Raw genomic sequence first — 21,106 nt, forward strand, 5'->3', positions numbered from 1 at the left:
TTTGGCATTGCCACAAGCTGCAGCATAGGCTGTAGATGTGGTTCGGATCCCATGCTGCCATGGCTGTGGTGCAGATTGGCAGCAGCTCTGATTTGACTCCTTGCCTGGGAACTTCCACATGCCACTGGGGAAGGTGTGTGTGTGTGTGATATGACCCCTTGCCTGGGAACTTCCACATGCCACTGGGGAAGGTGTGTGTGTGTGTGATTTGACCCCTTGCCTGGGAACTTCCACATGCCACTGGGGAAGGTGTGTGTGTGTGTGTGTGTGTGATTTGACCCCTTGCCTGGGAACTTCCACATGCCACTGGGGAAGGTGTGTGTGTGTGTGTGTTAAAAAGACCCCCCCCCCCCCAGATTGGCAGCAGCTCTGATTTGACCCCTTGCCTGGGAACTTCCACATGCCACTGGGGAAGGTGTGTGTGTGTGTGTGTGTGTGTGTGTGTTAAAAAGACCCCCCCCCAAAAAAAAAGAGAGAAATGAAAAAATAAACTACAGATTGGGAGAAAATATCTGCAAACCAAAAGCCCAATAAAGACTAGTATTTACAATATATAAAGATTTCTCAAAACTCAAAACCCATCGATCTAATTAGAAAACAAGCAAAAGACATGAAAAGACATTTCACAAAAATGAAGTAAGCATATGAAAAAAAACACATTATTCATTATGGAAATGCAAACAAAAACCATAAGGAGACAGCACTATACATGCCTACCAGAATGGCTAAAACAGAGTAGTGACGGACAATTCCAAAGCCTGGAGAGGATGTGGAAAAATGCTCACGCATTGCTGGTGGGAACATAAAATTTTATTTTATTTTTTCTTTTTGCCTTTTCTAGGGCCGCTCCCACGGCATATGGAGGTTCCCAGGCTAGGAGTCCAATCGGAGCTGTAGCCGCTGGCCTACACCAGAGCCACAACAACGCAGGATCCAAGCCATGTCTGCAACCCATATCACAGCTCACGGCAACGCCGGATCCCTAACCCACTGAGCAAGGCCAGGGATTGAACCCGCAACCTCATGGTTTCTAGTCAGATTCGTTAACCACTGAGCCACGACGGGAACTCCAGAACATAAAATTTTACCACCCCTCTGAAAAACCATGGCCGAGAGTTTCCCTCAAAACCTAAATAATGCAATGACCATCTGACCCAGCAGTTGCACTCCTGGCCATTTAGCTCAGAGAAAAGAAAACCTGTGTTTACACAAGAACCTGGAATGATGTTCATAGCAGCTTTATTTGGAATAACCAAAACCCGGGAACCACCCAGATGTCCTTAGATAGGACAGGAGCCCATGACGGAACAGCACCCAGCAGTCAGAAAGGGGTGAACGACTGGCACCCACACAGCCTGCAGGAGACTCCAGAACATTACACTTAGGAAACATTACACTGGAAAAAAGCCAGTCCCAGTGGTTACATACTATGGGATCCCATTTATACAACATTCTTGAAGTGACAAAAATTATAGAGATGATGAACAGATTAGTGGTTGCCAGGGATTAGGGATGGTGGCCAGAGGGGGTAGGTATGGCTCTAAAAGGGTCTGTTGGAGGGGATCCTGGTGAGGAACAGTTCTGTAGAGGGCAGTGGTGGTTATGCAAATCTACATGTGCTAAGTTGCTCTAGAACTACACACCCACACTGAGCCAGCATGGAGATCTCTGGTTCTGAGACATCACTGTACCTATGTAAGACGTGGCCACTGAGGAAAACCTGGTGGCAGGCACATGGGACCTCCATCCTTGCAACTTCCTAATGAATCTATAATTATTTCAAAATAAAAAGTTAGAGGAAAAAAAGCAAAAGCTCTAAATGCAACATGGTACCCTTAAGTGGATCCTGCAACAGAAAAGGGACATTACTGGAAAAAGTGATAAAAATCCAAGTAAGTGTAATTTAGTTTATAGTTCTGTGCCAACATTGATTTTTTAGTATCAGGATTATGTCATGTGAAGCTGGGAAGCTGATGTGAAGGGGATGTGATCTGTGAATCTAAAATTATTTTTAAAAATAAAACCCTGGCGCCCAGCTGATTAAAATCACACTCCCCAGGGGGTGGGCCCCAGGGATCATTTTTTTATTTGCCATGTGATTCCGATGTGCAGCCAAAGTTAGGAACCACTATTCTGGAGATAGATGGGTTTGCTCTTGGAGAGAATTCCTTGAGAACAATTTCTAAAGTGAGCATGCTGTTTTTTGGCCTTCGTTCCCATTGAGCCTGGATAATAACTCAAAATCCTTTGAGAAAGTTTCCAGAAATCCTCCTCCCTCCCTATCCTACCTAGGTCCCTGTGATGCCCCAGTTTCTACGCAGCTGAAGAACTGTGCAAGGTGAATGAAGGTGAACCAGAAGATGAGATGAATGCCCTCTTGTTCCCACTTCTCTAAAACCCCACAGCTAGAAAAAGAAAAAAGCAAGGGGCTTGAAATGTTTCAGAGATATAAGGAAACTCTGATTTCATGTTTTTTTAGGAAAGGTGATGGGGATCTACCTGGTCCCCGAACCACCCTGCCTCCCTCTCTGCAGTCCATGCACTAGACAGCCACACGCCCCCCCCAACCCATGGGCCTCAGGGGGAAGGTGTGAAACAGGGCTGATGGCTACCCTCTCTGGGATCCAACAACGAAGAAAGGATTAGGTGCAGCAGAACCATCCCTTCCTCTCACATGTGACCTCTTCTTAAACACAGAAAATGACAATACTGTTAGTGGCAATTCCAGGCAGGCAGAGGAGCAGCAGGAAGAGCAGGCTCCTCGGCCCCACCAGGGCCAGCATGCTCACTCAGGGCTGGGGCTGGGATCAAAAAAGCCACCTCCACAGGAGGCAGCGGGCCTGGTGGGACAGACCTGTTTCAGGTTTGGCACATGGGACAGGCTAAGTGCACACTCTGAAGCATGGCACCATAAGAGAAGCTGAAAAGGTCCCTGTAGGCCAGGCCGTGGATGTGAACCCCCCAGCCCACACCGGTGCTCTTGGTTCACTCAAAAAAGTGCTGCCAGCAGCAGAAGGTTGGCAAATTAAAAGCAAAGAGAGTACAGGTCACAGCCACATAAAGGCAGTCATCGTGCACTGTGGCTTGGCCAGAAGAGGTATAATACACTGCACTGTTACAGGGAGGCTGGCCCCTGGGGACTGGAGATGATGCTGTTCCTTTCATTCTGTTCAGAAGCAACCTGGACGGCGGGTCCCAGCTGAGCCCATCTCCTTAAGGGGGGCAGGACCTGCTGAAGGCTCCTGGCACTGATGTCTGGTTCTGAGGACTGCCAGGACCCACACATGAAGGCCATCTAAAACGTGGCCTGCAGGGGACGGGGGACGGGCTGGCAGGAGGCCACTCCTTGGCTCGCTCCGGTTCCCCACGTGCTTATCTGTTCCCCAGACCTGGGGCTCCTGGCAAGCGGTTAAACGCCCGGGTTCCGGCCGGGGCTCTCCTCCACTGGGAGCCCGGGTCTGCTGTGGTTGGACCCTAGAGAGGACAGGAGAAGAGGACGAGTGTCAGAGCCAGTAAAGGAGCAGGTCCTATGAAACCAAGTGTCAAGTCCTCTGCAGGACAGGAAGGGGCACCGAGGCAGCGTGGGGAGGGTTTAGTTAGAAACATGGTCAGCTGCACTCAGCCTCAGGAGAGAACACCTCCACAAGGACGGGTGTCATCACTCAAACGCAGGGAGAAAGGTTTCTGCCCCTAGCAGGCTGAGGCCATGCACCTGCCCCAAGAGCTGGAGGAAGGAAGCTGTCGTTTCCAGGGCTCAGCAGGCATTTCATGCCTTCTGGGGAAATGGGACAGGAAGTATCCACTCGCCCCCCCATGGAGAGGTGCCCCCACCTGAGACGGGGGGTGGTGGTGGGGGGATGGCCCACAGCGCCCTGCCCAGCAGCTAGTGGGCTGGGAAGGAAAGCAGAGGAAGTAAAAGGCAAGACATTTACCTTGGGTGCAGTCTTAACAAAAAATGCTCACTAGTCCACAGTCAATTATCAATTGCAGTTTCCAAAGGTGCCCAAGAGAGAAAGGTCTACTGGGAAGGCTAGAGAGAGGGTGGGAGGGGGGGAGGAGGAGAGGGGAGGGAGAGAGAGCGAGCTGTGGAGCTGCGATGGCAGAGCTGTTCACTGGGGCAGCAAAGCCTCCCACAGTAAGAGGGGATCAGGACCGGGACAGGAGGCTCTGCTGGAAGCCCCGCTTTGGGGACAACGATTGCCACGGAGGAGGTTTTCTGAAACAGCAGGCCAGGGCTCAGAAGCTGCTTCTGTCAAGGGCTGGTACTCCTGGGGCTTGCAGGTCTCAGTGGCAATTACTCAACTCCACTGTTGCAGCTCAAAGGCAGCCAAGGACAATCCATGAGCAAAGTGGTGCTTCCCATAAAAAGAACAGGCAGCAGCCAGATTTAGGACTCATGCCACTTGCTAACTCGGCTGAAGACGACTAAAGTCATTGTGCTTTCTGAGCATTTCAATAAAGGAACCTGTCTGCTAGGGAACCTGGAGTCACCGGGGACCATCCTGACCTGCACTGTTTCAGCGCTGCCCCAAGGACACGTCCACAGGTGTAGTGACCCTAAGCGCCCTGGGCAGGGAAGCACCAGGTCAACAGAGATCAAGTGCAACACCTGAGGGGCTGCCAGGAGCAGGGAGAACTGCCTGGGGCCAGTGTCAGGTTGCATTTAGGGGAAATTACCCACATCATGACTACAGAACACGGACTGGGCTGCCAGGAGCAGGGAGAACTGCCTGGGGCCAATGTCAGGTCACATTTAGGGGGAAATTACCCACATCATGACTACAGGACAGGGGCTGGTAATCCATTACAAAGAGGAAATGACCCACCAGGCACTATGAAGGATTCCCTCAGCAGACTGCCCAGGGAGCCAGAGTAGCAGATGGAGCCAGAGTAGCAGAAGGAGCCAGAAAAGGCTCACATGCAAGAAAACAAAAATTCAAAGGCTCACATTTTGGGAAATTCTCTTGCGGCTTAGCGGGTTAAGGAGCTGGAGCTGTCAACTACAGTGACTTAGGTAGTTGTGGCACAGGTTTGATCCCTGGCCTGGGAACTTTCACATGCTGCAGGCATGTGGCAGGTGCAGCCAAAAAAAAAAAAAAAAAAAAAAACCCAAAACGAAAAAAAAAACAAAGGCTCACATTTTGAGAAACAGAAATGTCCTACTTCTAACACCAAGTATGACATAATGATGTGAACCTCTGTAAGAGGAGTGCCTCCAAAATAAAAGGCCATCACGGTGGACAGACGCGGGAGCAGGCCCGGCCCTAAAAGGTGAACGAAGCGTCCATTCATTCAGGAAGGGCAGCGACCATGCCCTGATGTGGGATTCAACCCTCCGTGGTCCCCTTGAGGGTGGAGCCAGCAAGGGGGCCAGGGCTCTCTACCCCTGGCAGCAGCGCATCACCCCTCAGGAAGCACCTTTCCAATATAAAGACACGTTTCCATCCTCACATGTGGGTTCTGTAACCAGAGCTGTGCCCTGTGAGGCGGCACAGCCCAGAGGCCACGGGCACACACCAACTCTAAGCCATGGGGCCTGTTTCTCTCAGCCTCCGACTCTTCCCCTGTAAAATGAGTCTAATAGCTCTCGCCTCTCACAACTTCAGGTACGTTTTCTTAGCTGAGTGAGGACGAGGGAAGCTCTTAGCACAGTGCCTCAATGGGAAGTGCTCAGTAAGACTCAGAGGGATGGTGGAGGGAGCAGAGTGAGTCAAGTCCCTCTATCCCTTCCCTGGCCTCTCTGAAGCCCCACCAGCACCTCCAGGAAGGCCAGGCCCTGGGGGATCTCAGACCCCAACCGAGGAGCTCAGTCAGCATAGAGTGCCTTCTTGAGTAACAGGTCAGGAAAGTTCCTGACATTTTACCACTCTGACCTAAAGTCCCCTCTCCAGAGGATCCTTTTTTTAAACCCCCTTGGGGTTTTTAAGGGCCGCACCTGTGGCATATCAAAGTGCCCAGGCTAGGGGTCAAATCAGAGCTGCAGCTGCCAGCCTACACCACAGCCACAGCAATGCTGGATCTGAGCCGCATCTGCAACCTACACCACAGCTCACAGCAACACCAGATCCTTAACCCAACTGAGTGAGGCCAGGGGTCAAACCCATAACCTCACAGATTCTAGTCGGATTTGTTTCCACTGTACCACAAAGAAAACTCCAGAGGCTCCTTTTGAATTTTCCCTCCTTACACTGTAAGGGTGGGTTTTCCCATCCCACTCTGCAGTATCTGCTGCTTCCTGCCCCCAGTGGAACCCCAGATGGGAAGGCATGACTCACACATCAGCACGAGCCGACCAAACACCTCGGCTGTGCTTTTCTGGGTCTGGGAACAGTGTCCATCAGGCACCCACTTTCTGAACCCGGCCTAGTGGTGATCCAGATCTTCACTTTCCAGGTGACCTAACCCTAAATGACCAAGACAATGTCTGAACCTGACTTTACTCCCATTTAGTGACTTTACCCTTGAACAAGCCTGCGCTTGAACCGTGTGGGTACATTTACTTAGAAAACGCTGCAGGATGATGCAGGCCGAGGCTGGCTGCTCCTGTGCTCGTAGAAGACCAACTGCATGATACGGAGAATTTCAACTGCCTAGAGAGCTGGCGCCCTAAACCAACCCACCATGCAGGCCCTCGAGAGAAAATTTTGACTTACATGCTCTAGTCAAAATGCCAGCTGGCTTATAGCTCGGTGTTGCCCAAGCCATTTGATACAGCAAAGGAGAGCAAAAAGGAGGGAGACATGAAGGGGAAAAGAATGAACTGAGGGCAAGGTGAGGGCAGAGGGAACAGGTCCATGTGTGCAGTTGGGACGGCACAGGGTACATTCACCCTGGTGTGACCCCGCGGGGCTCACCTGCTGCTGTGGCAGCCTTGTCACCAAGGAGCCGGGTCTGGCTGCCTGGGATGGTCTGGAGGTCTGCGTTCTCAGAGGGCTGCGGCAGGGCCTGGGCTCGGGTGGCCAGGAGTGCATTGAGGTACTGCAGCCGTGTGACCTGGAGGATGGGCAGGTAGCATTACAGCTCGTGCAGCCAGATGGAGAAGGTGAGGTACAGGGGTCCCACCAGTGCCTCCAGCCCTCCAGGCGGGGAGTCACACTCAAGGACAAGGGAAAAGGAGGACCTGAAATCAGCTCGGGGAGAGAGCAAGGCAGCAAAGCGTGGGGAAGATCTCCAAGGCAACTGGGCGCCTAGGCCCAGAGATGGGCCAGGCCCACCAACAGAGCCTAGGCTGTCTGTTCTTCAGAACCAGAAAAAGGCCCTGCTCTGGGAAGTCTCAGACAGACTCAATCAGAATTTACTCCCAAGAAGCTCCTGCTGTTGCACAATGGGATCAGTAGTGTCTTGGGAGCAATGGGCTGTGGGGTTCGATCCCTAGCACCGCACAGTGGGTTGGGGATCTGGCATTGCTGCAGCTGCGGCTTAAGTCATGACTGTGACACAGATCTGATCCCTGGCCCAGGAGCTCCGTATGCCTCGGGAGCAGCCAAAAATGAAAACAAAAGAATTTACTCTGAAGCCATACAAATCTATGACCAGCAGGTCTAGCCCTCAGGGACACAAAGCACTGACGAGCAACCCAGATGGTCACCTTGATGAACTGCAGGTCAGAGAGGGCCCTCACGGTGTAGTCGGGACAATACGCAGACAAGCGGGTGCCATCGGCGGGCTCGGGTGGCAGGTCATGGCGGACGGACTGGAGCGAGGACACCGGGGACTGGGGAACTACAGGAAGAACAGTCGGTGGTGGAGTGGGCCAGCCCTGCCCTGGGGACAACAGCACAGCCTCTAAGGGCCACCCCCCATCACTCAGGGACTCTGAAGAGGAACAAACATGCTCCTCCTGGGGAGGTTCTGCATGGGTGGGAAGGGCAACAAAGATGAGCCCTAAAGAAAGGCTCCCCCTCCCTCCATGCAGCCCGGAGCCAAGAAGGGCCAGCAGGTTGCAGGGCAGACCGCCCTGCAAGAGGCCTGGGCCACTGGCTCTGCCAGCCCAGCCCCCAGCACCAGGGTGGCTGCAGCTTACCGGAGGACGGCGCCGCCAGGGCAGACACTCCATAATAGGTGAAGGCCCCATTCTCGAACTTCAAGCCCTCTTTCCCGATCTCCACCTCAACCCTGCCCTGGGAGGTGGGGGGAGGAGGTGGGGGAGAGGCGGGGAGAGAAGGACAGGGACAGATTAGCTTTCCTGCCAGCAAAGGGCAGGAGGAGCACATACCACCACACTGCTCAGGGGGTGTTAGTCCGGATGCTCCTCCTCTGCTCAGCCCCGGCCCCCGCCCCAGGCAGGCGGCAGGCTCCAGGCTGGCTCGCCATTACCTGCAGGATGAGGATGAAATAATCCACGGGCTGGCTGCGCTGGTACAGGTAGTGGTGTGCAGCCAGGCGGTTGCTCTCATCAAATCTCACTTCCTGGTTGACACTGGGATGCTTCAGCAGGTGAAGCAAGACCTTCTCGGAGATCCGCAGTGGGCTGAACACATCCACCTCTGCCCCACAGTGGACAAAAGGGACAGGGGACAGTGTCCACCAGGCACAGTGCGGCCTGTGAACCACACCACCTCCTGTAGCCCGCCTGGGCTCCCCCAGCCTCCCCAACACAGGAGAGCCAGTCAGGCTCCTAGCCCCACTGATCTGGCAGAGGGGAGCCGGTGCCAGGGACCTAAGGTGCCAACAGTGCTGCACAGACGTGCCCACGCTCTCCCCGGCACTCCCCTGCCCACTGGGGGGGCTCCTGACTTCCAGATGTGAACAGAGGGTGGGGCAAGGCCTCCCTGGGCTCACCTCGGGAGAGAAAGCGCTGGGTGGCCAGGAGTAGCTGCGGAGAGATTTTCACTTTGTATTCGTCATCAGACACCTTGAACAGGGAGAACTCTTCTTTCTGCCTGAGGGGGGCGCTCAGAGAGGCTGGCTTCTTCTTCACTATGGTGTCTCCTGGGACGAGAGAAGACCCAGCTTAGACATCAGCAGCCCCCCACCCCAACCAACACCACTGAACCTGGAGCATGTTGCCCGCTTTCTCCTCCCGGGAACTCAGGGCCCCTGGGGGACAACATCAGGGCCCCAAGGCCCGCACTTGGCCCTGCTGCTTGGCCGGCACCTGGCTGCCACCCCCACCCGCACGGTGACCTGGCACAGAGGGGTGGCAGCCTGCATTCCAGTGACTTGCAGTGAAGTACTGGAAAGCTTGCTGCCTCCTTGGAGTTGGGAGAAGATAATGCTAATAGCAAACAGTTTATGTAAAGTAACAGGCCCTCTCAGAGAGGAAAGCACATGTTTGAGGATAACCACTCAACAGCGGTTAACCCACAGACTCTATCTATGTCAGGCAGAGAAGGCAAACCAAAGATGCTACATTTGGGGGACAGACATAAGGGCAAAGAGATTCACTTGAGAGCTCACGGAGGTGGGTGGCTCAGTGTCCTGGGGGCCCACTGAGGCCTGCCATCAAGCTTGGGCTCTGTGTCTTCCCTGCAGCCCTTAGTCAGCATCCTTTTAGCATCCTCTAAGACACAATCACGGGCCCCAGGATCATCTGTCTGGGGAGAAATTTCTCAGCACTTCAACAGGGTGCTTAGAGAGGACACTTTTGTAACGTACAAGAGAACATGAGAAAGCACAAGGACCAGAGTTCCCATTATGGCTCAGTGATAATGAATCCAACTGGTATCCATGAGGACGCAGGTTACATCCCTGGCCTTGCTCAGCGGGTTAAAGATCCAGCATTGCCATGAGCTGTGGTATAGATCGCAAAGGCAGCTTGGATCTGGTGTGGCTGTGGTGTAGACCGGCAGCTGTAGCTCCAATTTGACACCTAGCCTGGGAATCTCCATATGCCATGGATGCAAAAGACAAAAAAAAAAAGAAAGCAAAAGGACCAAGGAAGAGAAGGACTGGGAAAGCTCTGTTAAGGGCAGAGCCCCTGAAAAGACAAGTCACCGTGGCTCCAGTCCAGGTGCAGGTGTGAGCACTTCCCCCTACAAGGGCAATGGCAGTCCATGCAGGGTTAAGGAGACAGAGCCTGGGTACAGCTCTGAGCTGAGATCCAGCCCCTGACCACACTCTGACTCACATACATCCCCGTAAGTGCAGGAAAAGTACCAGGGGCCAGGACTCACGGTAATCTTCAGACTCGTCCAGGATCTCAGACTTGATGATCTCCTCGATGACGTCCTCCAGGGTGACCAGGCCCAGTACCTCGTAGAAGGGGTCACCCTCGCCCTCGTTGTTCACCTTCTGCACGATGGCCAGGTGGGACTTCCCTGTGGGGCGGGGTGGGGATTGACACAGGCTCATGTCACAGCTTGCTAGAGACCTCTGGTTTTCCTGAGTCCCGTGTGACAAGCCCACTGCAAGGACAGAAACTGATGTCTGTGTCCCTTCAACATGCCAGGCACCAGGAGACTTCTCCCAGGTTCCTTCTTAAAGACTCTCAATGTGCCCTTAAGGATTAAACTTCAGACACCATGTCTACCTGCCCAAGGCCCCCAGTTCTGTGTGACTCCAGGCCGTCAATGTGGTATAGACGAGGATGCATCCAGACCAGAAAGGACACTGTACACAGCACCCAGACCACAGACATAGGGCATCAAAGCTAAAAACCCCGGCACCCTACGACAGTGTGAATGGGGGTGCCAGGAGGGGCCACCCCGCCCGATTCTCAAGGGAAGCTTTCCCAGGTCCTAACACTGCCCTTTATTTCCAGAGGTTAAGGTCCATGAAAGGCATCCAGGGAGATGAAGATAATGGTTTAAAAAAAAAAAAAAAAAAAAAGCCCAGCCTCAGAGTGCTGGGGAACATTAGGGACACTAAGAATTTACTCTGCTTCGGGTGAGTGCTTTTCTTCTGTAAAGTTTTAGACCTGTCCGAAAGAAACAGAATGCAAGCCACAGAGGTAATTTTAAATTTCTGAATAGCTACCTTTAACAAAGAGACATAGGGGTTCCTGCTGTGGCACAGTGGGCTAAGAATCTGACTGTAACAGCTCGGGTTCGAGCCCCTTCCAATGGGTTAAAGGATCCAGCATTGCCACACTGTGGTATAGGTTGCAGCTGTGGCTTGGATTCAGTCCCTATTCTGGGAGTTCCTATCATGGCACAATGGAAACAAATCCAACTAGTAACCATGAGGTTTCAGGTTTGATTCCTGGCCTCGCTCAGTGGGTTAAGGATCCAGCATAGCTGTAAGCTGTGGTATAGGTTGCAGATGTGGCTAGGATCCTGTGTTACTGTGGCTGTGGTGTAGGCTGGCAGCTGTAGCTCCTATTTGACCCCTAGCCTGGGAAACTCCATATGTCTTGGGTTCAGCACTAAAAAGCAGCAAAAAAAAAAAAAGACAAAACAAAAAACCACCCTATCCCAGGAACTTCCACATGCCATGGGCGTAGCCATTAAAAAGAGAGACACACACACAAATTTATGAATATTATGATTAATTCAATATAGTCAAAGTATCATTTTAACATTCAATCAACATAAAAACACGAGTAGCTATTTTACCTTTTTTGGTACTAAGCCTTGAAATCTGGTGTGTATTTGGCACTCACAGCACATCTCAATTCAGACTGGTTACCTTTCAAGAACTCAGCAGGCACAGAGGGTAATGGCTACTGGACTGGGTTGTGCAGGTCAAGGACTGAGAGCAAACTCATCTCAACTGTGCCCTGCTTTGTGACTACTGAAAAAGGCATAGGTTAAAAGCTGGCCTGGACCAGCACCTAAAATGGGTATGTGCTTCAAGATTCTTTCAGTGAAGCAAAAAGTCAACTTCATGTCTTTGTGTGACTCATCTTTACATACCTTGGGTTCAATTACAAAGCAGTGGACTGGGTTTTAGAAGCACATGCTTTGTAAGCAGCTGGCGGGCTCCGCCTCACTCTTTCCACGTCTATGCCCCACACCTCCCCCACCCCCAGCCCCAGGATTCAGGTATAGGAAGACCTTGCTCTCAAGCTGGATGGAATGAAAATGTCAAGAGTTAAGCAAAAGCTATCATTATTAGACCACTATCCTGATGATCAAGAAAGGAATGATGAAGTTCCCATCTTGGTGCAGCGGAAAAGAATTCAACTAGGAACCATGAGGTTTCGGGTTTGATCTCTGGCCTCGCTCAGTGGGTTAAGGATCTGGTGTTGCCGTGAGCTGTGGTGTAGGTTGGCACTGACAGCTACAATTCGACCCCTAGCCTGGGAACCTCCATGTGCCGCAGGTGCGGCCCTCAAAAGACAGGAAAAAAAAAAAGAAAAGAAAGAAAGGAATGAGGCTGTAAAAGAAAAAGATCACACTGGAGTTCCCGTTGTGGCACGGCAGAAACGAATCCCAACAAGTACCCATGAGGATGCGGGTTTTTTTTTTTTTTTTGCCTTTTCTAGAGCCGCTCCCGGGGCATATGGAAGCTCCCAGACTAGGGGTCGAATCAGAGCTATAGCTGCCAGCCTACGCCGGAGCCACAGCAACTCGGGATCCGAGCTGTGTCTGCAACCCACACCACAGCTCACGGCAATGCCGGATCCTTAACCCACTGAGCAAGGCCAGGGATCGAATCCGAAACCTCATGGTTCCTAGCTGGATTCGTTAACCACCACACCACAATGGGAACTCTGAGTATGAGGGTTTGATCCCCGGCCTCCATCATGGGTCAGGGATCCAGCGTTGCTGTGAGCTGCGGTGTAGGTCACAGACGAAGCTTGGATCCTGTGTTGCTATGGCTGTGGCAGAGGACGGCAATGGTGGCGGCTACAGCTCTGATTCAACCCCTAGCAGGGGAACTTCATATGCTGCGGGTGCTGCCATAAAAAGTCAAAAATAAATAAATAAATAAAAGATCACATTGACTACATTTCATCAAATTCAAGATGCCATCAATCATGAGATGCATCCTAATTACAGATGTTAAAATGCAAGAAAAGGTGCATCTGAGAATTGCAGAAATGCAGTACAGGCCTACACTGTTTCAACATGCCTCACACTTAGGTTTTTTTAAAACTCAAAGTCTATGGCAACCCTTCCTCTAGCAAGTCAGGTGGCACCATTTTTCCAACAGCATCTGCTCACTCTGTGTCTGTGTCACATTTTGGTAACTGTCTCAGATTTTCAAATTTTTTCATTATTATTATAATGCCTTTTATGGCAATCTCTGATGTTACTCTTGTAACTGGTTTTTTTTTGGGGGGGAGCACCAACTGCACCCACATAACACTGGAGACTTGAGGAGTTCCTGTTGTGGAGCAGTGGAAACAATCCAACTAGTACCCATGAAGTTGTGGGTTCAATCCCTGGCCTCACTCAGTGGGTTAAGGACCAGTGTTGCCGTGAGCTGTGGTATAGGTTGCAGCTATGTTGCTGTGGCTGTGGCGTAGGCCGGCAGCCATAGCCACAATTCGACCCCTAGCCTAGGACCCTCCATATGCTGTGGGTGCGGCCCTAAAAGGCCCCCCCCCCAAACAAAACAAAACAAAACAAAAAAAACAAAAAAACCCCAAAAAGCTACAAGTATCAAGCTTAGCCAGGAAGTCATGGCAAAAGCTACAACAGGCCAAAAATCAGGCCTCTTGCACCAAATGGCCAAGCCATGAATGCAAAAGGACAGTTCTTGAAGGAAATTAAAAGAACTACTCCAAAAGTAAACAATACAAATAAATAAATAAGTGAGCTACTCCGGTGAATACATGAATGATAAGAAAGCCAAAGAGGCTTACTGCTGACATGGAGAAGGTTTTACCAGTCTGGATAGAAAAATCAGATCAGCCTCAACTTCCCTTCAAGCCAAAACCTAATCCAAAGCAAGGCCTTAACACTCTTCAATTCAGTTAAGGTTGGTGAGGAAGCTGCAGAAGAAAAGTTTGAAGCTAGCAGAGATTGGTTCAAGAGGTTTCAGGAAAGAAGCCGTCTCCATAATGCAAAGGACTGGAGTTCCCACTGTGGCTCAGTGGGCTGAGAGCCCGATAGGGTCCATGAGGATGCAAGTTCAATCTCTGGCCTCACTCAGTGGGTTAAGGACCCAGCATTGCCACAAGCTGCCGTGTAGGTCCCTCATGTGGCTCAAATCTGGTGCTGCCATGGCTGTGGCATAGGCCAGCAGCATAGCTCCAATTCTGCCCTTGGCTGGAAAACTTCCTTATGCTGCAGATGCAACAGTAAAAAGAAAAAAAAAAAAAAAAAAAGAGGCCAGAGCAAGTGCTGATGCAGAATTTGCAGCAAGTTATCCAGAAGACACAGCTGAGATCATAAATGAAGGTGGCTACTCTAAACAACAGATGTTCAATGCAGATACAACCAGCTCATATGAAAAGATGCCATCTAGGACTTTCATAGCCACAGAGAAGTCAGGGCCTGGTTTCCAAGCTGCAAAGGACAGGCTGACCCTCTTGTTGAGGCTAACAAAGTTAGCAGGTCATTTAAAGCTGAAGCCAGGAGTGTCTGTCGTGGCGCAGCAGAAACGAATCTGACTGGGAACTATGAGGTTTCGGGTTCAATCCCTGGCCTTGCTCACTGGGTTAAGGATCCGGCATTGCCATGAACTGTGGTATAGGTTGCAGACAGGACTCAGATCCCATGTTGCTGTGGCTGTGATGTAGGCCAGCAGCTACAGCTCCGACTAGACCCCTAGTCTGGGAACCTCCATATGCCTCGGTGGGGCCCTAAAAAAAGACAAAAAAAATAAAGTTGAAGCCATTGTTCACCATTCCGTGAATCCCAGGGTCCTAAAGAAATGTGCTAAATCTACTCTGCCTATGTTCTACAAATAGAATAATAAAGCCTAGATGACAATGCTCTTTCTTTTTTTTTTTTTCCGGTCATAAAGCGGCTTGAAGCAGGACCTCAGTTCCCAGTCCCAGGATTGAACCCAGGCCTCAGTGGTGAAAGTGAAAAATCCTACCAACTAGACCACCTAGACCAGGGAATTCAACAACACTTTTTTTTTTTTTCTTTTCCAGCTGCACCTGCATGTTTCCAGGCCAGGGATCAAACTGGAGCAGCATCTGCAACCTATGCCCCAGCTGCAGCAATGCCACATCCTTTTTTTTTTTTTTTTTGTCTTTTGGCCTTTTCTAGGGCTGCTCCCTCGGCATATGGAGGTTCCCAGGCTAGGGGTTGAATCGGAGCTGTAGCCACTGGCCTGCGCCAGAGCCATAGCAACTCGGGATCTGAGCCGAGTCTGCAACCTACACCACAGCTCTCGGCAACGCCGGATCCTTAACCCACTGAGCAAGGCCAGGGATAGAACCCACAACCTCATTGTTCCTAGTCAGATTTGTTAACCACTGCGCCATGAAGGGAACTCCGCCACATCCTTAATCCACTGCACAAGGTCAGGGGTCCAACCAGCAACAGCACAGGGACATGTGGGATCATTAACCCACTGTACCACAGCAGGAACTCCCAACAACACATCTTTTTACAACACGGTTCACTGAAAACGTGAAGCCCACTATTGCTCAGAAAAATAGATTACTTTCAAAGTAGTGCTGCTCACTGACGATGCACCTGGTCACTCAAGGCTCCTGATGAAGATGTACAATGAGATTAGTGTTCTTTTTAGTATCACTAACATATCAGACTACAGCCCATGGATCAAGGAGTAATTTCAACTTTCCAGCCTTATTTAAGAAATACATTTCATAAGGCCACAGCTGCCATAAACAGATTTCTCTGATGAAATTGGGCAAAGACAACTGAAAACCTCTGCAAAGGACCCACCGTTCTAGATGCCATTAAAAACATTTGTGAGTCACAGGAAGAGGTCAAAATATCAACTTCAGGAGTTTGGAAGAAATTGATCCCAATCCCCACGGATGACTCTGAAGGGTTCAAGACCTCAGCAGAGGAAGTAACAGCAGATGTGGTGGGAAAAACCAAAGGAACTAGAATTAGAAGTAGAGCCTGAAGATGTGACTGAATGGCTGCAATCTCTTGTTAAAATAATGGATGAGGAGTTGCTTCTAATGGACAAGCAAAAAAAGTGGTTCCCTGAGATGGAAACTACTCTTGGTAAAGATGTTGTGAAGACTGCTGAATAGCAACAAAGGATTTAGAACATCATATAAACTTAATTGGTTGGCAGGGTTTGAGAGGAGGGACTCCAATTTTGAAAGAAGTTCTACTGGGAGTAAAACTCGAACAGCATTTTATGCTACAGAGAAATCGTTCATGAAAGGAAGAGTCAACTGAAGTGGCAAACTTCACTACTGTCTTATTTTAAGAAACTGCCACGGTCACCCCCAGCTTTAGGAACCACTACCCTCATCAGCCAGGAGTCGTCGACATCAAGGCAAGACAATCAAAACCTTTAAAACTCTCTGAAGGCTCACATGGTGGTTAACATTTCTGCAATAAAGCTTTCTTTTCTTTTCTTTTTTTAAGGGCGATAGGTGTGGCATATGGAAGTTCCCAGGCCAGGGGTTGAAATGGAGCTACGGCTGCCAGCCTACAACACAGCTCACAGCAATGCCAGATCCTTAACCCACTGAGTAAGGCTAGGGACTGAACCTGCATCCTCGTGAATACTAGTTCATTTCTGCTGAACTACAATGGGAACTCCAATAAAACATTTTAGATTAAGGTATGTACATTGTTTTTCTAGGCATAATACCATTTGCACACTTAAGAGACTACAGTACAGTATAAACCTAACTTTTACATGCACTGAGAAACCAAAAAGTGTGTGACTCACTTTACTGTGATGGTCTAGAACCGAACCTACAACATCTCGCAGGTGTGCTGAGGGCTTACAGTGTGCCAGCCATAGCCACTTATTCATTTACTGAATCCTCTAACAACTCCGTGGGGCACATAGCCTTACTATTTGCATTTTACAGTGTACAGAGAAAACAGGCTGAGATCCCAACCCAGCTGGACCCCGAATGCCCCATTCAAGTGACTGTCACTGAAGAGACCAACAGACTGAATCTCAGGAGCCCCTCCTCCCTGGGTGATGCACACAGGGCCCGACTGCAGAGAAGCACAGCCTTCTTCAGGGGGCTCTACCATCCTGGGACAAAAATTAAAGGTGGAAATGCCCACATTAAATTGTCACCCCTGTTCCCAGGAGAAAGGGGCCAGGGGTTCCCAGACAGGAAACTGTCTGCCCACTACTGCTGAAGCAGAGACAACAAAGAAAGAACAGGACACTTCTAGAAGATTCCCCTCTTGATGTCTGGGCTGCGAATGGCTCACACCTGCAGGCAGGCAGTGCTGCTATGGAGGCCGCAGCAGCTCTGCTATGGGATACAAATCCATGAGGCCGATGAGGAAGACCCAGGCTCCACACACAATGTTGGTCAACAGTCTTTCTAGAGTCCAGGAACCAAAGCCCAGGTTCTAGATAGCCATCTTGGAGCCCCCATCTTCCAGGAAGCTAGTGGCCTGGTTACCTAGAGGAAGGAGTAAATTTTCCCTTGCTTTGACTCTTCTGTAAAACAGGCACAAGTGTCTCAGCGACTTCCAGGTGGAATGATTTAATAAAGAACAGAAGAAAGCAGAGCCCTTGGAAGGCACCCTCAAATAGTGGCCAGGTGACCTGACCCCCCGACAACATGTGAGGAGGGGTTCCCAGAGAAACAGCAGTTTCTCATCTGACAGGATAAAACAGTCTGAAGACATGGGCCCCCACTGATAGAGGCCCCAAGACAGGTGGGCTCTCCTCTTGAAAGCTCTAGAGCCGCGGGCCACGGATGGATGGTGCCCCTGCCAACAGCGACCAGGAAGCTCTGAAAAGGCTCTAGCATTTTGATGTTAGTGTGCAGGCTCAAGGATGCTCACAAATGACAGGGATGCTAGAGGACCCTTCCATGATGCCTAATTTCTAAGACATTCCTAAAAATGCACTTGGAGTTGAAATTCCTCTGTCTCCCTGCTTTAGATTGTTGTTGTTTGTTTTAGGGCTGCACCTGCGGCACATGGAAGTTCCCAGGCTAGGGGTCAAGTCAGAGCTCAGAGGCTACCACCCCAGAACAAGAGCAACCTGCACTATGGCCTTCCCTCTCTACCAACATTCAAGCTGGAAGGGGGAAGGGGCATGATGGCACCCTATCTCACTGAGTCCAAGGCCAGCAGCAGCCATGAGAACCACCACTGCTTCAGAGACTGCAGTACTACGCCGAGATTGAGTACCTAATACCAGGAAGCTCTGTCTGGCTCCTACCCTGGGCTCCTCTCCTGAGAAGAGCTGCATGGCCATTTTCTGAGAAAGCAGCCAGAAACACCGAGAGAAGCCACAGCTGCCCATCGAAATCTTCCATCCAATCCCGAAATAAAATCATACCGGTAACTGCCTAACTTCAACACCCAAGCCTCTTGCAAAGATCAAAGGCGATTGTGCACGAGAGCGCCCACTAGTGGCCGGCATGCAGCAGTGCTGATGCAGGAGTAACTACAGCAGAGCCTCACCTCCCTGCCCTGACTGTCAAGGAGCTCACAAGCTACCTTCCATGATTCCTAGGGCCCAGGGGCTTCACAGCTGCCAGGAAGATGAGAGGGCTTTGCTCACTTCTCTGCCTCAATTATACAGTCTTTAGGGTGAAGCTCATCCAGAGTCCTGAGGTGTCCCCATGCCCAGCCCGCAGGAGTTCAAGTGTGAGAGGCCTGGCTAGTGGCCAAGTTCTGGTGAGGACATCGAAGCCTGACAATGGAGAGTACAGGTTGCAGAAGAATCCAACCCTTCACACCGGGAGAGTCTCAGTTTTTACGTGAAAGCTTCGAGTGAGCCAGAGTAAAAGCAAAGTGTAGAACTCTGGAGTTAAGAGTAGACTTGAGACGGTCCAGGTATCTAGAGACTATACTCTTCTATGTTTCTAGCCAAGAGTTTGGACCTACTACAAAAGCCAAAGCCCACAAACTTGATTTGGTGAACAGATTAGGAATCAGAGTCAAGTGGACATACCTCCCCAAACTGGGGGCCTGCCAGGAAAAGGGGGGTGTTGTGGTCCATAGCACAGTCAGTTGCAGAACGATAGCCTTTAAATGGTATTTCAAAGGGTCATTCAGAGCTGCAAGGCCATCATCTTCATTAAAAGGATCCTTAGAAGCCTTACTAAGGGTGGAACCCTTCTCTAGTCTTCCCTGAACCCTTACTTCTTTTCTAGGGGAAGGCGCTGACATTAGAGTCCCCTCCGCGATTCCGGGGCCTTTACCTCGCTTGAACTCCTCCAGGACGGCGTCCAGCTTGGTGTCGTTGAAGACGAAGTGGAGTGGGTGATTGTAGAAGCGAGTGATGGTGCTGAGTGGCGTGCAGTCTTCGGGGTCCACAAAGGCCAAGTCCTTGAGGTAGAGCATGTCCACGATGTTGGAGCGCTCCTCCTCATACACGGGGATGCGCGTGTGACCGCTCTGCATGATGCTGGCCAGGACGCCGAAGTCCAGCACGGTGCTGGCGTCCAGCATGAAGCAGTCCTCGAGGGGCGTGAGCACGTCCTCCACGGTCCGGCAGGGCAGCACGCCCTTGCTGAGATCGCTGTAGGGGTCGCCACCGCCGCGCGCCAGCTCCAGCACGCGCTCCCGCAGCCGCCCAGGCCGCGCGGCCAGTTCCAGCAGCTGGCCCACCGGGAGCGCCACAGGCAGAGTGAGCAGCACGGCCAAGCGGCTGAGAATAAGCGCGCGCGGAGCCAGCGCCAACGTCCAGCGTCCGCTCACGGCGGCTGGCACCACCTCGCCCACCAGGAACAAGAGCCCCGCGCTGCCCAGCACGGCGGGCACGGCGCGCTGGCCAGCCGCGCGGTACAGTAGCACCGCCAGCGCAGCCTGAGCCAGGCTAGCCAGCAGCAGCAGCGCCCCGAGGGCGCAGCCGGCCCAGCGTCTGGAGGGCTCCAGACGCCGCGCCGCCGCACGCTCCGCCTCCGAGCCGCTCTCGCGCAGCACCTGCACTTCGGCCGGCGCCAGCGCCAGGGCGCTCAGCTGCAGGCCCCGCGCCAGAGCCGCCAGCGCCAGCAACCCCGCCGCCCCCAGGCCCACTGCCCAGGGCGGGGCCGCCTCCTCGGCCGCCTCGCCGCCCGGCTCTACACGCACGGCTAACAGCGCCGAGTGCGGGTGCGCGGACTCAGAGCACAGACGCAGCAGCGCACGCCACTCGCCCGTGGGGGCCGCCGCGCCGCCCGGCTCCCCACGCACTGCCAGCCGCGCGGAGTGCGAATGCGCGGCCTCCGCGCGCAGGCGCAGCAGCGCACGCCACTCGCCCGTCGGGGCCGCCGCCTCATCTGGAGCTGCGACCGGCCCGCCCTCTGGGCAGCCCGCCCCCTCGGGGGCCACCCAGGACCAGGAGCTGTTGGCTAAGCCCGACCCGAAGAGGCGCAAGCGGAAGGTGGCCTCCGGAGCAGTCCGCACCTCCTCTCCTCGCGCCCACCCCGCGCCTGCCGCTCCGTCCTCTTCCAGACAGACGCCCAGCACTCGAGGACCCGGCGCCGCCTCCGCGGCGGCGTTGCCCAGGCAGAACGCGGCGAGCAACCAGCTTAGCCGACCCGCCGTTGCCGCCGCCATCGCCTGCTGCCCCCTCTCGGCCTCCCGCGCAGCCTACCCCTCCGCCTCCCCCGGGCCAATTATCGCCGGCCCTGGCGCTTCCTCCACCAATAGGCGGCAGGCGGGGGCGGGCCCCAGGGTCGGACTAGGCTGCGCCGGGGAGTAAACAAGCGGCGGCGAGATCCTGGGGCGGGCCGGGGGCGTGGGGCTCTAGGCCCCGCGGGGCTACAGCGCGGCTCCCTGGGCTGGGGCTGGCCGGCTCCGGGAGGACGCGGAGCGGAGAGCTGGCCCCCATCAGCGGAAGTCTGGTTTCCCCCGGCCATCCCCGCGCACCCGGAGGCCGGTCCGGGCTCTGGGAAGTGCCTGGCTCAGGATTCGGGCCTCAGAGCGGAGTGGCGCTCCTGATATTGCAGGCAGAGACTTCAGCGAATGGGAGATGGGCAGTTTTCTCAGAAAGCGCCCCGTGAACCACAGACCTAAAGGGCAAGGAGGGCTGAAAGAACCGGTGACTAGGCTTCGGAAGCCAAGGTTTATTGAAGACGTGTGATTGCTCCCGACTCTGCTATTGGTCTGGGTTGTGACACACAACCCCTGTTTTAAAAGGAACTTGCATTCCTGCCGGGAAGAACGACAGTAAATAGATAAACACACGAAATCACTAC

General features: G+C 52.5%; 1 protein-coding gene across 2 annotated transcripts; it reads right to left on the minus strand.

Moving 5' to 3' along the window:
- Positions 1 to 1,222: 1,222 nt before the first annotated feature.
- On the minus strand, positions 1,223 to 20,510 carry CNNM3 (cyclin and CBS domain divalent metal cation transport mediator 3). Of its 2 annotated transcripts, XM_047781540.1 has the most exons (9): positions 19,127 to 20,510; positions 10,116 to 10,259; positions 8,782 to 8,931; positions 8,317 to 8,486; positions 8,024 to 8,120; positions 7,589 to 7,722; positions 6,855 to 6,993; positions 3,933 to 4,030; positions 3,414 to 3,474 (listed from the first exon to the last, which is right to left on the minus strand). In XM_047781540.1, exons 1-8 carry the CDS (start codon positions 20,463 to 20,465, stop codon positions 3,981 to 3,983), a joined length of 2,223 nt encoding a protein of 740 aa, XP_047637496.1. In that variant the 5' UTR covers positions 20,466 to 20,510; the 3' UTR covers positions 3,414 to 3,474; positions 3,933 to 3,980. The 2 variants fall into 2 exon arrangements, with proteins under 2 accessions (XP_047637495.1, XP_047637496.1); XM_047781539.1 differs by lacking the exon at positions 3,933 to 4,030 and having other exon boundaries at positions 1,223 to 3,474.
- Between the last annotated feature and the right edge of the window lie 596 nt (positions 20,511 to 21,106).

The sequence above is a fragment of the Phacochoerus africanus genome, chromosome 5 (genome assembly GCF_016906955.1).
Source record: "Phacochoerus africanus isolate WHEZ1 chromosome 5, ROS_Pafr_v1, whole genome shotgun sequence".
Taxonomy (NCBI): Eukaryota; Metazoa; Chordata; class Mammalia; order Artiodactyla; family Suidae; genus Phacochoerus; species Phacochoerus africanus.

Coding starts and splice junctions, on each gene's coding strand:
- CNNM3 (XM_047781539.1), bottom strand. CDS start 20,465: ATGGCGGCGGCAACGGCGGGTCGGCTAAGCTGGTTGCTCGCCGCGTTC. Junction 10,260..19,126: donor CCTGGAGGAGTTCAAGCGAG/GTAAAGGCCCCG, acceptor CCCGCCCCACAG/GGAAGTCCCACCTGGCCATC. Junction 6,994..7,588: donor CTGACCTGCAGTTCATCAAG/GTGACCATCTGG, acceptor CCCATCCTCCAG/GTCACACGGCTGCAGTACCT.